We start from the raw sequence: 18186 nt of genomic DNA, 5'->3' as shown, positions 1-18186 counted from the left end.
TTTTCATGATTTCATTCGGATTCAACAGAAAAGTAGTCCTGAATCGAGCCCGAATTCATTGATATCGTTGCCCGCTTATTTCTTTAATGCACCGACAGTTGAATTTGGGTCCCGCAATAAACTCGACCGAATCGCTCTGGGTGACGAAGGTGTTAACAGGAAAGCTTCTGAAGATTGTTTTTCCCCATCAGTAGAATATTTTTGTATTCAATATTGGATACATAAAACCTTGTGTCTCCAACGTAACGCTCTCGTTTTCGAAGTTCCCCAAATATTCATTTATTCGTTCATTCAAAATGGATTCAGATTCAACTTTAAACGAATGATCACTAATTCAACGATAGTCCTACGTCAACCTTGCGGTTATGCCACAGATATAGCCCACTTCCTGTTTTTTGTTAATAATTCAGCAGTCCATATATAAAACGCGAGGAAAACATCTTGAAACGATAGGAAGAAACATTTTCTAGTTGAAAAACATATTTAAACACGATCTATTTTGATAAAAGAGGATTAATTTAATATTTCACAGCGATTCTGAATTTCCACCGTAGAATCGAGATGTTGGTGAACTTACCATAGTTCACCGACTTCGGTGAACGTGAACGTGGAAACAGTGGTGAATATAGACGACAAAATTTTTCCCCGTCCATGATCACGTTCGATTGTCCCAAGGCACTCTGAAAATTATTTCACCGTGAATTGTAATAGGATATGTTTAGCAATTCTCGAGTTTTCAATAAAACTTTCGATATGGATATAATTCCATTCAATCCGATCTCTGCACGGGTTGAAATACTTTGTTGCTTCGAGTTGATCCGTGAACAACTGTATATTTTATACGAATTACTTTATTGAAGCTTGATGTTTATTTACTTCACGTTTACTGGCGAACTATTTGTCAGCTATAATAAAGTGGGGGCACTATTTATAGTAACGCCGTCACTGCACCGCAATGCTGGCAACATTAGAAAGAGTAAAAGAAACGTACAGTGAACGTTATTATTAGTTTTGTTAGTCTGCACATGAAACGCATCGAATGAACACGTAGAAGTAAATTGTCTCGCGAGTTAAAACGTTTTTTCATTTCCGTTTGACACAATCACGTAATCCGGAATTATATGCGAAATTCCGCTGGCATGTTGGGTTGTCTAGTGTGTTCTGACGGTCCACTCTGTTGTCCCACACTATTAATATGATCGTGAACGTGAACAAAAACATTTTATTCACCACGATTTTTTGAATAGTTTGTTCGCAATATAGTTTACCGTGAAATGATCATTCTATCCCACCACTTGTTCATGTTCATGTTCACGGGAACTATAAACCAACCTTAAAGCACACACTCGTAAGTTGGCAGCCCATGTGGAACGAGGATGAGTTCAATCTTTGGTTACACACGATTATCCCAAGGGTTTCGACGAGCGCATGGTTTAAGGCATTGAATAAAGGTCGTGATTTCATTCGCGTGATATCTCGGCTTATATCCAATCACTACAACCTAAACGCGCATCTTTATCGCATCGAGCTCGCAGCAAACACTCTGTGATTGTGACGATGGCTACCACGACATCGAGCATGTTGTCTGGTCGTGTATCCGGTTTCATGTTGTCCGCCTTCAGCTTCCCAGAGCATTGAGGGCACAAGGCAGACAATCGGATATCCCCGTGCGGGATTTGTTAGGTAGCCGTGATCCTTATCTTCTGCTTCATACCTGTTCCTCAAAAACACTGCTGTTTCCTCCGTGGTATTTCTGTATTTTATTCCTCCTATTCGATCGATAAATTTTTACTTAGTTGTGGCAATACATACACATAAACTTTACAGATAAAAATGAGTCGGGCCGAAGATTGTGCAGGTCAGTTACTATTCAACAAGAACCGATGTTTGTGCCGACCAGCGACAATTCTACGCGATCTGAAGATTGTACCGGTCATTGACCATTCTACTATGGCGAGCTCGAGTCGAGAGAGACGCACCACGCTAGATATGTGCCACAGACTAGGGAGCGGTGCTGATTATTGGTCAGCTGCATCCCTATAGGAAGTATCCCGTGTCGGCCACACGTACAAAGCATTGAATACTGCATCATCCCAATTACGAGAACATTGTAATATTAACGTCGAGCCAACAGCGAATAATCTGTTACAAATTACTAACATAGTTTTTTTTATCCCATCTGTTTATTTTTTATTAGGCTCATTTATCAATTCAGCTATAACAGAGCCGAATTTATCGTGTTTTTTCTCATGTTGTTTATTACACAGTAGCCATTTTAGGCGTAAGAGTATTCCTATCTTATCGATACACATTTTTAACTATTGCACATTAGCCATTCAAGCGTAAGAGTATTTCTATTCTATCGATACATAACACATGTCGACTTTTTCGGCGAAAGAATATTCCTATTGTTCGAATGTTCACAGTTGAACTATATACACAACGGGACTGTTGATATGAGGCTTCCGTTGTTGTGTCAGAAATAGAATCAATTACCGATGCAGCAGATCGTAATGCGATCGGTAAGGGACTGGGATTACCGTCACATGATGATTGTTGTGTGGACGTAGTAGCTAACATAGTTATAAGGCAAAAATTGTCAAAGTATTTAGCTCCCGGCCACGTCATTCTAACGCCATATGAGTCTTAATAAAAACATATATTTTGGTGATAAACAGGTGTCCCGGTTAGCGGTCTCAGTAGGAACCCAGCAAACATTAAATCGTATAACTTTGCACATGATAAGTTACATATCATTTCGTATCAAATCACAATCGTATAAAATATCAATCAAAATATCGATCATATATATCTAAAATCGCATAAAATGCAATAACACGATTTTCCATGTTATCGATGGATTGAGTGGTAACGTTGTCGTATCAAATCGCATATCAGTCCAAAAAGCATCGCATATCGTTATATACGGCTTTATATGCGTACAAAATATGGCATATACGTATATCGCCTCCACTTTTGTGTGTATATGCTAGTTATCTGCATCATATATCATTCAAATGTGTCTTGGTTGTATGTAAATCGCCTCCAATTATAGCTATTCATACGACTTAATGTTTGCTGGGAATGGCAAACCTGGAATAAAAAAGTTATGCAAGTAGACGTTGGCGATAACATGTTCTGTACTATTGCAGTATTTTTATTAATAAGGATTCTATGAGGGTCCGAACTGGAATGATCAGATTAATACGAGGGCCCGTTGCTTATACCGATTTCAATAGATATTTCTTCAAACAAGGCCCTTGTGTTAAAAGCACTGGAGTGCGAAGATGTTAGAAAAGCCTTATATGGTTCATACCGATCGTGTAAGAGGAACTGAAGGCCTGGGATTCAAGTACAAATGCTTGTTGCATGACAGGGCATCCTTTTTGTGTGAAGGGTGTGAATGTGTTGATAAATATTCTATTCCGCATGGTGGCACAAGCTTAGGAGGCATAAGTTATCGAGAGTGAGAACTTTTGAAACGAACCGAATCGAGGCCGAATCGCTAGGTTTTCCATTAGAAATGTTGATGGTTTTGCTCCTGATTTCCTTTGACGGAATACCCTCTCGGGATAGTCATGTTTCGTCCCATTGGAAAACTTGACCGATTCCGCGGATGTTTTTACTGGATTCAACTCTCGCTTGATTTCAAGCAAGACCTCCCGGTGAACCGTCCGGTTTTGATTTCCCGAAGCATGAGGCCTTTCTGATAGTAGGAACAGCTGAAAAGAAGTTTTGTGTACTAACTGTGTCGGGGCGAAAAACGAATATTTTGAACTTGGACACCGCGTTCTTAGCAGCAATAAACACTTTATTTCCAGGTTTAGCGCAACTTGAAACTGCAAATATATTATATTAAATATGGCTTCCACAGTGGAGTTTTCAATTACTTACACATTCGGTGTTCTTACGATAAATAAATTTGGAAGAAATTCACTGATTCAACAAATACAACGGTATCTAAACTACAATATGTGAGCAAAAAAGAGTTTTGTAATCTACGTTTTCAATCTAACAAAAATATTCTTCACTGTTTCAAGCTTGAACTCGCATTCTTTTTAGCGTTCGTTGCGGGAAGTAGTTGGGCCTGATTCTCGACTACACTTCATGGTGGAAACGAAATAAACGGCACGCCATTGAACTACGTTTTACGAGTTAGTGAAGTGCCGAAGATAATAATCAGTTTTCAGGCAGAATGAGCACTTTTCAAATAAAAAATCATTAATGAAAATTAACTTCTTCGTATCAAACTGGTATTCAATGTGAGTGGAAAACTTTGTTTCCTTCATGTGATAGAATAATCTCATACAAAAATTTTATCTGAAGATAATTTGATATTATAATGATTAGTTTAGTGCGAAACTAATCTCGTATCCAGATGTCGACACCGTACCGTTGTCATCGCGGATACGTTTCATTCCGTTTCCACCGTGAAGTGTATTCGAAGTATATTCGAGAATCAGGCTCGTTTTCTCTTTCTCTCTCTCTCTTCTTTTCGATGACAGCTCTCACACCGCGCGTTCGTTGATGACATCAAGGCACATAGAAGTATATCATAAGGTGAGGCCGTTTCGTCACTAAGTTGATTAGGGGAGTGGTATATGAAAACAGTACGGAAGAAAGCGGAAGGAGATTTTTTTGCTTGAAGCGTGAAAGAGACAGACTGATCATGAGCGAGCTTGGGCACAAGCGTATTGTGTTTTGTTTACAAACAAAACACAGTAGACTTCCAAGATTTCGACGATATTGTACTTCCATCCCATCGATATGGATGAAACATTCTGGACTGAAGTGAAGCGAGCAAATGTACATGTTTGGGGCTGTCCACATACCACGTGGACAATTTTAGGGGGGTAGGGGGTATGAAAATGTCCGCGCTTGTCCACGGAGAGGGGGCAGGGGGTATAGGCTATGTCCACGTGGACACGAAAAATGAATATTTTTTCTAATATAATCACAACTTTCCGCCTAACTTAAGTATTCCGTATTTATGAAGAAACGAATTGAGCTGCCTGAGAGTGCTTCATATATCATTGAACTTCTGTAATATCATTGTAATATCATCCTTCACTGAAATCCATATTCTAAGATAACTCGCGTAAACTGTGAGCGACCGAGATATTTTGTATGATCCTATAACTATTATAGTTGCGGGCTATACATAGACGTTCCTAGCTCAAACCTACGAAAAATAAACGATTCCATAATGGTTAAGTTTCCATGATATTACACATATGGTTTTTTTTTATCAAATACAATTTTCTATAGAGCATGTATAGAGCTCTCGAGAACAATTAGTCTTAGGATAATAATGTCTGTATAGTTTGTCATGCAGAATTTCGTGTAAAATCATTTTTTCTCGAAAAGTTAGAATTTTTCAAAGTACAGCGCGGACTCGATTATATACAGTTTTTGATTTCTTTTCGTATATAATCGAATCCTGTATATAATCGAGTCAAAAAAAATTGTTTTTATTCGTTTTTTTACGCATGTATTTTTCATTTTTTGGATATTTTTATTCAATTTGGTTTTTGATTCATCTCCTTTTAAGGTGAGTGAAAAACTTAAAGATAATTTTTATAATTTGTAATATTTTATTATTAATTTTATCGTAAAAATTTATATTGAACTAGATTGTTTCTATCGATTAAATTGAAGCTCTTCAACCACCCTACAATTTTTTCTTTGACACCCAACTTCTATCTTTCTTAATTAGACTGCAATATCGATATAAACTATTCTTGGTGAAAATTCAAGCAAAATCTTCAAAAATCACGATTTTTACCCCACTGTTTACCCCACATGTAATAGCCACTTAAATTGCATTTTAACGTTGAAAGGTTACATTTCTTCTTGAAATAAGTCATATTTGAAATATAAAAAAAAATATTTTTTTCCAAACTGTATATAATCAGGTCCATAATTGTATATAATCGAATCACATATAATCGAGTCCGTATATAATCAAGTCCTACCTGTATTGGAATCCCGTCAATTTCTAGGAATTAATATTTCATTTGCTTGAAACGATCCATGCACCACTAGTCGTCAAACTTGAATCAATTGAACCAGTATTCTATTTTTTTCAGAAAATTTCGCATAGATTGCAGTTGTAAAACATTTGAATTGATTGATTGAAGTGCCTTTTAGAAGTCGAAAAATACTTAAAATTTTTCGTTTTTTAAGGGTTTTATTATTTTTTGATGATAAACTCGATTGTTTCTATCAACAAAATTAAAGCTCTCCAATCCTTCTACAATTCCTTCCTCGACACCACAATGTTATTCCTATTGTTATCTTTCACTATTTAAAATGTTCTACAACAGAATATTATGGAAAATTTTCTCATCTTTCAAATGAATTCAATAAATTTTTTTTTATCTGTATTATAGTGACTTTCAACTCATTTGGCTGGTTCGTCACTTTTACTTCCATTTTTGGAAGAATGTCGGGAGTGAGAATTGATTGTTCTATGTAGCGTACTTTTGAATTGGGATCAATTTCATGCAAAAACTGGTCTCAAGAAATGTTCAACTTTCATAGTTGAGATTTGAGCTCGATTTCATAGTTGGGAATCAATGAATCGTGAGTTTTCTGATGTAATGCTTCCACGCGAGCACTTTGGAAGCCATCTAGACACTCAATGCAGAATGGTCTATAAGGATTTGAAAAATAATAAAATATCTTAATACGCTATTAATACCCTCTGAAAATTCTCCGAACTATGGCGGAAAAGATTTTGAATTGCGCTACCGAGTAAAGGTGAATCGGAAATCCAGAGATTAGCAGTGATCGATCATATTCCGGAGTGGGCAAAGATTTTTTTCATCTAAAATTTTGAGTAACACTGTAACTCTGCCATAAAACAATGCAAAACAATGCATCTCTGTAGTAAAATGTTCTACTGGAATTACATGTGAATCAAATGGAAGCAAATTAATCAAGTTGATTGGATTATTACTGGCGTCTATGTGATATCAACGTTTTTTTTTTTTTGCAAGTGTTTAGAAAATCGTTTCCATTTATCCAGTTATTTTTATTCGATTGGCGATTGGCAATTCAGATGCGAATTGTTCCTCATCTGGTCAACTGTAAATTGCGTGTTTTCGTGTTAGCAAAACCAGATAGCCTTTATATATTCGCTTATAATGGAAAAACAAAAAATATCATATACTCACAAGTATTTCCAAATTAACCTCATATGAAGCATGTGCTTTGTTATTCTACCCATTTCTCTACCATACAAAAACAATGGGCCACAACTGGTACAGGGTACAACTAGTGAAATTTGAAATAAAAACAACCTAAGGGGGGACCCCGGTCTGGAAAATCAAAAAAATCGAATTTAGATATTTGATTTCGTTGGAAAGTTACAGCTAAATGTATGACCTCACCTGTACGAATTTTGAAACGCGTTTTTCTCGATACCGTGTTTTTTCAACTGGTGGTATCAATATCTTAGCATCTATTTGCCCGATTTAGTTGAAATTTTTTATCAGCCTTTAAAAATGGATTATATAAAGCGTTACATAGCCGTTTTTTGATTTTTTGATATCATTTTTTCGATTTTTTATGAGCTTCTAAACAGCGATTTTTTATAAAAAATAACTCATTTTCAACAAAAATGGCCGCCATTTCGGCAATTTTTCGAATTTTTAAAAACCCCTATGTAACGCTTTAGGTATTGTCCTAATGTTTCAAAATATTCATTGAAATTTGTTCTACGACACCCCGTTGCTTCGGAACCGATACCAATTTTCAGACAGCATCTACGCATCCAGCTGTCAACAGCGTAATAATCATTATTCGTGCACTTAAAAAATGAAAAATACATCTACACATATACCTTAAACAATAACTAAAATACCCGAGCTCTTCACTTTATTCGTAACATTCGAAAAAAATCCAAGAAAATTAATTATTTTCCGACCTTCCAGACAGGAAAAAAATGGAATTTAGGTGCAAATCAGTTCTTTCCTTAATTATTTTGATTATAAAAGGAAAAATGTCCACGTGGACAAAGGGGGGTAGGGGTATGAAAATGTCCACGCTTGTCCACGGAGGGGGAGGGGGGAGTCTAAAACCGTGCTTTTTCTGTCCACGTGGTATGTGGACAGCCCCTTTTTAGTATTGCTGTTTAGGTCTTGTCCGAAGAATCGAAGCTATTTCTTCCACACATCTGGTCACATCCTTCAGGAATCGATGAAATGATAATTTGTGGGATATGTTTTCATAATTTGTGTTGGAATCGGGCCGGGGCCATACTTCGAGTAACTTGTTATGAATTGCTTTGCGATCGCTACTTTTCGTCAAAGTTAAGATGTCATAGTTCAAAGTGTATCAGTGAATAGTGTCGCTACACACTTCGAGTCCAAGTTACCTTGTGATATACGTACCCTGGTCTTTGGGGGTTAACGGGCAGTGGCAACTATATTGCCACAATTTTTTTCAACTGTTTCAATAGTTTTTTATCGAAGCTAAATATGTGTTCTTTCTCATGTAAAGATTATACAGTGGAATCCGTTTATAATGACATTGAAGGGAATTGACAGACGTCATAATAAGCGGAGCCATAATAAACGAATTCTAGTGTATTCGCGATCAAGGCGCCTAGAAGTATATGCTAAGGTGAGGCCGTTTCGTCACTAAGTTGGTTAGGGGAGCGGTATATTAAAACAGTACGAAAGAAAACAGAAGAAGAATTATTTGCTTGAAGCGTGAAAGAGACAGACTCATCACAAGCGAGCTTGGGCACAAGCGTATTGTGTATTGTTTACAAACAAAACACAGTAGAGTTCCGAGATGGCTGAAAAGTGGTTTTAGCAAGTTGGCCCACCTTAGGATATACTTCTAGGCGCCTTGTTCGCGATATAGAAGGTACGGTGTCGCCGTTTAGCGGATTTAAAAAAATAAGTAAACAAACCATGTGTTTGTCAATTGTACTTTGATTGCTATTTTTTCTCGAATTCTTATGTACTGCATAAAATTACGAATATGTAATGATAGAGAGGAGCTTACTAAGGCAGTTTTCACTTCAGAAACCATTTATTTATTCCGTTGATACACAACACAGAATCGAATAAGAGTACCGTCATTGAGATTAGCATACTCAAAGGCAGTTGTAAGTTTTCAAATATTCAAAGAAAATTATATATTTGCATGGTCTGCTTACATATTCCGGAGCTTAAAAGAACTTCTAAATCTTTTCACCAGAATCTTTGAAAAGTGAACCTCAAAGGTCGGATCAATTGCTCTAACAACAAGGAAATTGCTCTTGTTAGTATAACTGAAAAATATAATCATAATGCTGAACCTAACTGTCGCCCGATTTGTATAGTCATTTCAGATTATAAATTAAGATATATATCGTAACCTTTAATCGAAAGTGAATGAAACTTGGTACCTCGAATATTTTCAACGGCTCAGAATGGAGATTGATAACCAACCGTACCTGAAATCTTTATATCAGCGCATTGCATTTCCTTCCACCGAGTATGTAAAATTAGCCTCGACGACCAAACGACTTCCTCCGGCAGCGAAATTGAAAATATCTGTCAGGCCCACAAATACATTGCAGGTGGTGTTTTCTCTCAATAATGGCTCCTGAAAAAAACGCTAAAAAAAGTCATTACTAGACACTGTTTTCGCTCACGATTACCACTTGTACAAAACTCATTACACTTTTACTTAGAATATTCATTTGAATTTGATTTTCATTGATAATTTTGGCACTGAATATGTGTTTGTTTTTCCTGCCGCAGAGAAAGCGTCGTTTTCTACAGCAATACGAAGATGTTTCTAATATTGCTAATTTATATATTTCAACCTTATCAGATCTACAGAACATTGTTCTTTCATTTAACACTTACCATCATCAAAATTAAATTCATTACTTTTGTGAAATTACTTGTTAAAATCCAACACTTTTACTTTGCATTTTGTTTATCCTTGCCACATATAAATGGCTGTCAAACTCTGCTTCGGTATCCCGAATTCTCTGAAGTTGAAGTCGACCCTTGGCTAGTTTCCACGGACTTATGAGGGATTAAAGTTACGATTAATAAAAAGAAGTCGTTTTTTAAAACGCTTCCAAAAGAAATCAGCTCCCATCAAAATTGATCATATGATGATAAAAAATGTAGTTTTGGTTATCTGCCACTTCATGTACAAAGATTTAAAAACTAAATACGGCTTGATAAGCCGTAGTATGATGACCGTAGCGTAGAATTGCTCATATAATACCCGGAACCCACTGATAATTATGAATAAGGGAAATATGAAAGTGTTTTAACACGAAGAAATTACTCATACAGATATTGAACCTATTTTACTACAGCTCATCATTTATTCAACACGTCGAATCGATTCCCGCTGATGACCATCATCCAACTCTTCAACATTGATCTTACGTATCGAGTGTTCCTTTTTCTTCTTGTGCCTCAGCTTAGGATTTTTCACATCCTCGAATCCTTCCATTTGGGGCTGCTTGAACTGCTCCCACGGATGCTCTCGTACCACCTTTTTGGCTCCATCCAAATCAAGTCCCTTCAGCTTCATATGGTCCATCCAGTGGTCCAGTTTTAGTTTGTAGCGGTTGTATTCCAGTCTGAATTCTTGCTGCCCTGGTTTCCGGGGGTTCCGGTCATACGATTTGGTAATGCTTTCACATTTTTTATTGAAAGCATCCAGATGGCGAAGAAATTGTTCATTTGGTTTGAAGCGGTTCTGTTTCACGATGTCAAGAATGGTGATTACGTAGCGGAAATTTTGCTTTGCCGTACCCTGTCGTAACATAGCACCTAGGATTTGAATGTTGGTTCTGTTAGAAGAAAGAAGAATCTTAATGTTTTTCAATTAATTTGGCTATCACAATCTAATACCTGATCCCAGCGTCATCCATTTCTTCCAGCAAGGCGTGGGCTTCCTCTGGAATCTGGCACCCAAGCGCCAGTACACCATACGTAACAATATCCGGTTCCAGCCGGGCGGTCTTAATCATTGTCAGTACCTCACGCGCCGCGTCATAATCGAACCGCATCGAACGTTTTTTGATTAGAATGTTGAAAAAATCGATATCGCATTTAATGCCGAGCTTCCGAATCGTTGATAGTATCTGTTTCTCGGCCACGATTGTCGACGGAATAACGTCCAACAGCTCGGTCATCGTCTTGATGTCGGGTTCGATTTTTAGTTGCGCCATTTCATTGAGGAAGCTTGCTGTCCCTCCCAGCAGCAGAAGACGATCTTCGGGTTTCTGAATGTCATGCAGGCTTATCAAGCTTCCAAGGTGAGGTTGACGCGAGAGAAGATTCGGTGCACCTTCTTGACTTAGTCGATGTTCTTTGTTGTGTAACACTTGGAGTTCTTGGGATGTCTCTTGCGTTCTATCCTCGAGAAGTACAGTGTTTGACGCATTCAGTTCCACTGGATTTGTTTGACTTTGTTGCAGTATTTGCTTGATAACTTGTTCTGTCGTCTCCAAATCACCCAGTCCACAATCTCGCACGCATCTCAGCAGTAGATTGAAGGAATATATATCGGGTAAAGACTTCATACGATACATTTTATGCCAAACGAGCAAAGCATGCCTGAAACCGAACTCCGTATCGCTTATACACGCTTGGAGAAGGAAATTGAACGTGTCGGTATTAATACAGAGTTGTTTCACAACCATTGTGTCGACAAGCTGAAAGGCAGTTTTCAGATCCCCCAATCTTCCGTAGGCTTTAATCATCGCATTATAGTTCGACTCGTTCGGTTCGTATCCTTTCTCGATCATAATTTCCCGCAATCGGTTGGCGTTGTGCATTCCCTCACCCAAGAACGGAGTATTCGCACATGCATTGAAAAGCGAAGTATACGTTCCTCCGGTCACTTTCAGACCATGTTGTTTCATTTTGTTGTACAGCTGAAACGCCTTCTTGCTGTATCCGGCTCTGGCACAACCTCCAATCACTAGATTAAATATGTAGTTAACTGGTTTCACTCGGTCCGCCTTCATTCGTACCTCCAACACGTCTATTGCCTCTTTTACGCGCTTGTTTTTCAGATGATCTTTGATAAGATCCGCATACTGTTTAGTGCTCAACTTTTGCGACCTGGCGGGCAGATATTGAAGGAAATGTTCTTCTTGTAAATCACCTTCGTCTGGTGTTTCGGGCTCCGGAACTGACGGTGATAGCGTTCCAAATGTGTCTGGATCTTGCTTAGCTTCCAGCAGTGAAACATCATCGCTGACAGTAGATCGGAGCAGTGCCGGTGTTTCGTGGAGCAGTCGCAAATGCTGAGCAAATCGCTGCGGGCGCGGTATCATCGTAAAACGTAAATCAGTGAACTCTCGAGAAATGTTTGCATGGTACAGTAATTGCTGGCGGATTGTACGTAAGATAAGAGATGCCATGATGAATTGTTTGCCGGAATTTGAAGTTATGAAACGATTTACATTGATTCAAACATTTTATGTCTCAACATATGATAAAAAAAAAACCAAAACACGTTGGGAAATGACATTTCGCGATGTTAGAATCAAATGAGATGTGAGACGATAATGTTTTGTCTAGATTTTCTGATTCACACTCTTAGAAAAAAAGTGTTATGAATCACGAACTTTTGGGGTAAATATTACCAATGATTAGTCAATTTTTGCCATACGAATTATCCGTACATATTACGCAATAAAAACGATAAACAAATGCCACACATTCAGTATTAGCCGTCGATTTAACATTAGTTTAAGATACCCTAAAGATATTTGTAATTTTTTCCAACGTCCAACGTCTTTCCAATGTCTTCGATTCAACGGTATTGACAATGTATAGAATCAGAGTATTTTCTTTTCGATTGTAGTAAAACAATGAATATTACATTTTAGTTCAGTGACATGAATGTGGGAGATAGGATGAAGACAGTTGAATAAATCGAAACTAATAACGAATCTGTATATATTCTAAGTACTCTCTCTGTTCCGAATCTTTGAGGAATTTTAGGATGAGCATGTTAGACGACTTTTGGATTCTCTAAAAATGGAAAATTAATGTGAGAGCGCTACTAGGCTTACCAAGAGTAATGAAATAAAGTAAGAGCACACGATAAATATGCGTCGATATGCCTTTCATGCTCTTACAGAATTTCAGAGAATGAAAATGAGGAAAATGAGAGTTCAAGAAGCTCATTCTCTCTTCTGCCGAAATATGCCGCAAATGCAACAAACATCAGTCTCTCGAGTATTGTTGAAAGAGTTGGTCGCAAAAGTGCGGTGCTGTGTATTTTATTCAAGTGAACAAAACGTGTCACGACAATGAATAAAAATCACACTATAAATAAAATCGTGTCCAAAAGCGCGTTGTAAATAAACAAAGATAATGTAAACAAAAACAGAGAAAATTAGCAGTGAGCATGTTTGTGGTGTGTGTGTATGTGCGTATGCGTGCGTCTGTAGAGGATAGAGAATAAAAAAGAAACATTGAAGAAAAAAAAGTTCCAAGAGTCAGTTCGAGTGCAACAGCAGAGCTATTCCAATGACTTTGCAGGAAACTTATTAGAGCATGGTACTTGGCCTTCTTCTTCTTCTTCAATGGCACTAACGTTCCTAGAGGAACTTCGCCGTCTCAACGTAGTATTACTTGCGTCATTTTTATTAGTACTTAGTTGAGATTTCTATGCCAAATAACACGCCTTGAATGCATTCTGAGTGGCAAGCTCTAGAATACGCGTGATCACAGTGCAAGTCGGAGGAAATTTCTTTGACGAAAAATTCCCCCGACCAGAACGAGAATCGAACCCGAACACCCGGCATGTTAGTTATGACGCTAACCACTCGGCCACGGGAGCACTTGGTACTTGGCCCTTAATGACAAATAATGATTCTACAAAATATTTTTTGAGTGTTCCAGAATTTTTCATTGGAGGACCTGTCCTCATTTTTGATGAAAAATATATTCTACGCATATGGTCAAACCACAACTATAAAAGAGTTAGTGAACTTTTATAAGCAAAATTAATACTTATATGAAAATCACTGTAACTTGGGAAGTAAAGTAGAATTTCACACTGAAAATTGTCCTTAAATTAACCATTTTGTGCAATTTATTTATATTTTGAAAGTAGTACGGAAAGGTTTTTTATTTGTTTTTGTTTTTTATAAATTACAACATTGAATCAAATTATGCATCTGATAATATTCTGAAAATCGTTCTTTGTAACTAAATTGCTCTTGTTTAGTTCCCCCATTATTCCACTTTATATAGATAATTTTGGTCCCAAACCAACATTTTCCTTTTCTTTTTTCCTTGATGCTCTCATAGGAGCCGAAATAATGGGTTTAGAATTAAATTACGGCGGATCTAAAGAAGATAGTGACTTAATGTCAAAGAAGGATTTATAGAAACATTAGAGATACATAGTTTAGTTGAATGAAATAATACATTAACTACATTAACTAATGTATTGTTTTCATGTTTACTTTTTGTAATTTTTTTCATCAAATATGATCCTCTATGGCCTCCTGAAAGGTTCTGGCTACAAAGCACTGCGTATGCTAATACTAATTAATGAATAATTCCAATACAGTGAGTTACCAAGAATTCGACATACCGAAGCACTACTCAGTGTTGCATTAGATGCGATTGTGACCTGTAATTGGAAATTCGCGATGACAGTGGTATAGTGTCGACGTCTGGTGCCGACTTTCAATCTGGGATCATAATTTTTCTTTCAAACTCGATGTTGACAAAAATGTCCAATTAGAGTCGAAAATGTTTAATTATCCGTGTCGCATTACAGGTATGTCCAGCTAGCTAGATGTCGAATTACAGGTACCTTACCGTATCAATATTAATTTATTGATTAACATAAATTGATTTTCAAGAACGTCACTCACCTGTCCTGAATCTGGGTTGCTTCGACCTTCTTTTGTCGTTAGACGTCACACGATGTGGGGCGCGCTGATTGCTGATTGGTATTTCAACCACATTGAGTTGTATGGTTACATTGCTTCCCTATTGCTTCGTTCGAATTCGCCAGCTTCTATAGAACAAAATTATTTGTTTCTCTTCGTACAATGAAATTTTCGTGCGTACTCCGAGCCAATGTCACCTTACCCTTAGGAGTTCCGGTAAGTTTCTTCGGTTTTACAACAGAAGGCGTAACCTGATTATTATTCCAGTGAATCAAATTTCCAGATATTCGTTGGGAAGCTACTGTCATTGCGCGTCTTTTTCAGAATATGTCAAAAAGTTGAAGCGTAAATAACATAGTTTTTTACCACTTCGAATATGTCGAATTTCGTACCAACGAGAGTGTTTTTGCGTGGAGGGTTACTTCATTACCTCAATATGAAGAAAAAAAAAGTTGCGGAAAGTCATCGCATTTTGATGGAAGTTTATGGTGACCATGCTCCAACTGAGCGAACGTGTCAGACGTTGTTTGCACGGTTTAAAAGTAGTAATTTTGACTTGGAAGACGGAGAACGTTCCGGACCGCTAAAAAAGTTTTAAGATGAAGAATTGGAGGCTCTACTCGATCAAGATCTGTCACAAACGCAACAAGAACTTGCAGATACACTTGGAATATCTCAGCCGCACGGAATATTCACGGCCAGAAGGTTACGCTGTCTATTTGGTGGGACCAGCCAGCTGAGTGTGGTGTACTATGAGCTGCTAAAACCGAATGAAACCATTGGGAAACCATGAGGTCCCCTACCGACGAAAATTGATGCGTTTGGGCCGTGAACTGAAGGAAAAACAGTAACAACACGAGCAAAAACACGATAAAGTGTATCTCGCGAAACCGGTCAAAACAAACAAACAAACATCCAACATTCATTTTAATACGGTTAATAATATGCTCAGAAAATATGTACATTCTACTAAGGCAAGGCTAATGAAAACAGATAAACAGCGCAAATTGGGCAGGCGACACGAGCTAGCGGAACGCTCGTAAGATGCGTCTCGCGTGACGCTGTGCTTGAACTAAAGTTTCTCGTGCTGGTCGTGCCGGGTGTGGTGATTGTGTTGGTGTTCAAGTATGTAGCGCCGTGAGTTTGATATTGTATGATTGTGCAGATCGAGTGGTTATGTTAGTAAATGAATATATCGCAGAACTATGTGTGAGTCAGATATGGTATGCGAATGGCACGTTATTTACACCAAACTGCCACTCAATATGCGCACCTCCACGCGACGTTTGTAGCACATATGAGTCGTGTTGGTAGTTTCGTGTTAGCTCACGAGTGCAACACGCTTCTCAATTTGCGCCGTATTGCGGCGTATAGCGCTCGTGAGTTAATACGAGATGGCTAACACGACTCATATGTGCCATGAACGTAACGTGGCGGTGCGCATATTGATTCGCAGTTTGGTGTAAACAACGCATACCATGTCTGACTCACACATAGTTCTGCGATATATTCATTTACTAACATAACCACTCGATCTGCACAATCATACAATATCAAACTCACGGCGCTACATACTTGAACACCAACACAACCATCATAGCCGGCACGACAAGCACGAGAAACTGTGGTTCAGCCACACGCGAGTCGTGTCTCACGATCGCTGGGCCATCTCGCGTCTCCTCGTCAATTTGCGTCGTTCTATCTGTTTTCACTAGCGGCCCAATTCTATGTTTTAATAAGTTTACCGCAAAGTCATTGGAATAGCTTTGCTGTTGCACTCAAACAGACTCTCTTTTATTAAATGTTTCTTTTTTAGTCCAAATATCTCTATGTCTCGAACATCTACTCTTTCTCTGCGATCAATTGTTGCTCTTCCAATTTTGACTTTGAATTTCAACTCTCTACTCTTCATTTCCTACTATCTACTCTATACTTTGTTCTCTCTTCTCTCTACTCTCTGCTCTTTATTTTAAACTTTCCACTTTCTCTCCACTCTCACTACTCTCTGCTCTCTACTCTCTCTACTCTCTCTCTACTCTCTACTCTCTACTCTCTCTACTCTCTACTCTCTACTCTCTCTACTCTTTACTCTCTCTACTCTCTTTACTTTCTACTCTCTACTATCTCTACTCTCTACTCTGTGCTCTCTCTACTCTCCCTACTCTCTCATCTCTCTACTCTCTCTACTCTCCCTATTTTCTACTCTCTCTACTCTCTATTCTCTCTACTTTCTACTCATTCTACTCTCCTTACTCTCTACTCTCTCCACTCTCTCTACTCTCTCTTCACTCCTCATACTCTCCCTACTCTCTACTCTCTCTACTCTCTATACTCTCTACTCTCTACTCTCTACTCTCTACTCTCTCTACTCTCTCTACTCTCTACTCTCTACTCTCTACTCTCTACTCTCTACTCACTACTCTCTACTCTCTCTACTCTCCACTCTCTCTACTCTCTTTACTTTCTACTCTCTACTATCTCTACTCTCTACTCTGTGCTCTCTCTACTCTCCCTACTCTCTCATCTCTCTACTCTCTCTACTCTCCCTATTTTCTACCCTCTCTACTCTCTATTCTCTCTACTTTCTACTCATTCTACTCTCCTTACTCTCTACTCTCTCCACTCTCTCTACTCTCTCTTCACTCCTCATACTCTCCCTACTCTCTACTCTCTCTACTCTCTACTCTCTACTCTCTCTACTCTCTACTCTCTACTCTCTCTACTTTCTACTCTCTACTCTCTCTACTATCTTCACTTTCTACTCTCTACTCTCTACTCTGTGCTCTCTCTACTCTCCCTACTCTCTACTCTCTCTACTCTCCCTATTTTCTACTCTCTCTACTCTCTATTCTCTCTACTTTCTACTCATTCTACTCTCCTTACTCTCTACTCTCTCTTCACTCCTCATACTCTCCCTACTCTCTACTCTCTCTACTCTCTATACTCTCTGCTCTCTAATCTCTACTCTCTACTCTCTACTCTCTACTCTCTACTCTCTACTCTCTACTCTCTACTCTCTACTCTCTACTCTCTACTCTCTACTCTCTACTCTCTCCTCCCTACTCTCTCTACTCTCTACTGTCTCTACTCTCTCCTCTCTCCTTTCTACTCTCTCCTTTCCACTCTCTCTACTCTCTACTCGCTGCTCTAAAAAAACGCACACACAAACACATACACGCACATGCACGCACAAATGAACACATGTACACACGCAGACGCGCACAGTCTCACACACAAAAAAACGCATCGCAACTGCTGACTGCTCACTCTCTCACACTGTTTTTGATTAC

The 18186-nt window shown here is 38.3% G+C and overlaps 1 protein-coding gene and 1 long non-coding RNA gene across 2 annotated transcripts; one reads left to right on the top strand and one right to left on the bottom strand.

Moving 5' to 3' along the window:
- Positions 1 to 8932: 8932 nt before the first annotated feature.
- Positions 8933 to 10265, top strand: LOC129769674 (uncharacterized). The gene is made up of 3 exons (XR_008741938.1): positions 8933 to 9121; positions 9214 to 9276; positions 9338 to 10265. It is a non-coding gene; the product is annotated as an uncharacterized LOC129769674 (long non-coding RNA).
- On the bottom strand, positions 9939 to 12502 carry LOC129769670 (pentatricopeptide repeat-containing protein 1, mitochondrial). Its single transcript, XM_055772081.1, has 2 exons — positions 10881 to 12502; positions 9939 to 10819 (listed from the first exon to the last, which is right to left on the bottom strand). Exons 1-2 carry the CDS (start codon positions 12398 to 12400, stop codon positions 10345 to 10347), a joined length of 1995 nt encoding a protein of 664 aa, XP_055628056.1. The 5' UTR covers positions 12401 to 12502; the 3' UTR covers positions 9939 to 10344.
- Positions 12503 to 18186: the final 5684 nt, after the last annotated feature.

The sequence above is a fragment of the Toxorhynchites rutilus genome, chromosome 2 (assembly GCF_029784135.1).
Source record: "Toxorhynchites rutilus septentrionalis strain SRP chromosome 2, ASM2978413v1, whole genome shotgun sequence".
Classification (NCBI taxonomy): domain Eukaryota; kingdom Metazoa; phylum Arthropoda; class Insecta; order Diptera; family Culicidae; genus Toxorhynchites; species Toxorhynchites rutilus.
Note: the sequence above shows the minus strand (reverse complement) of the source record. Positions and strands in the feature narration are given on the sequence as shown.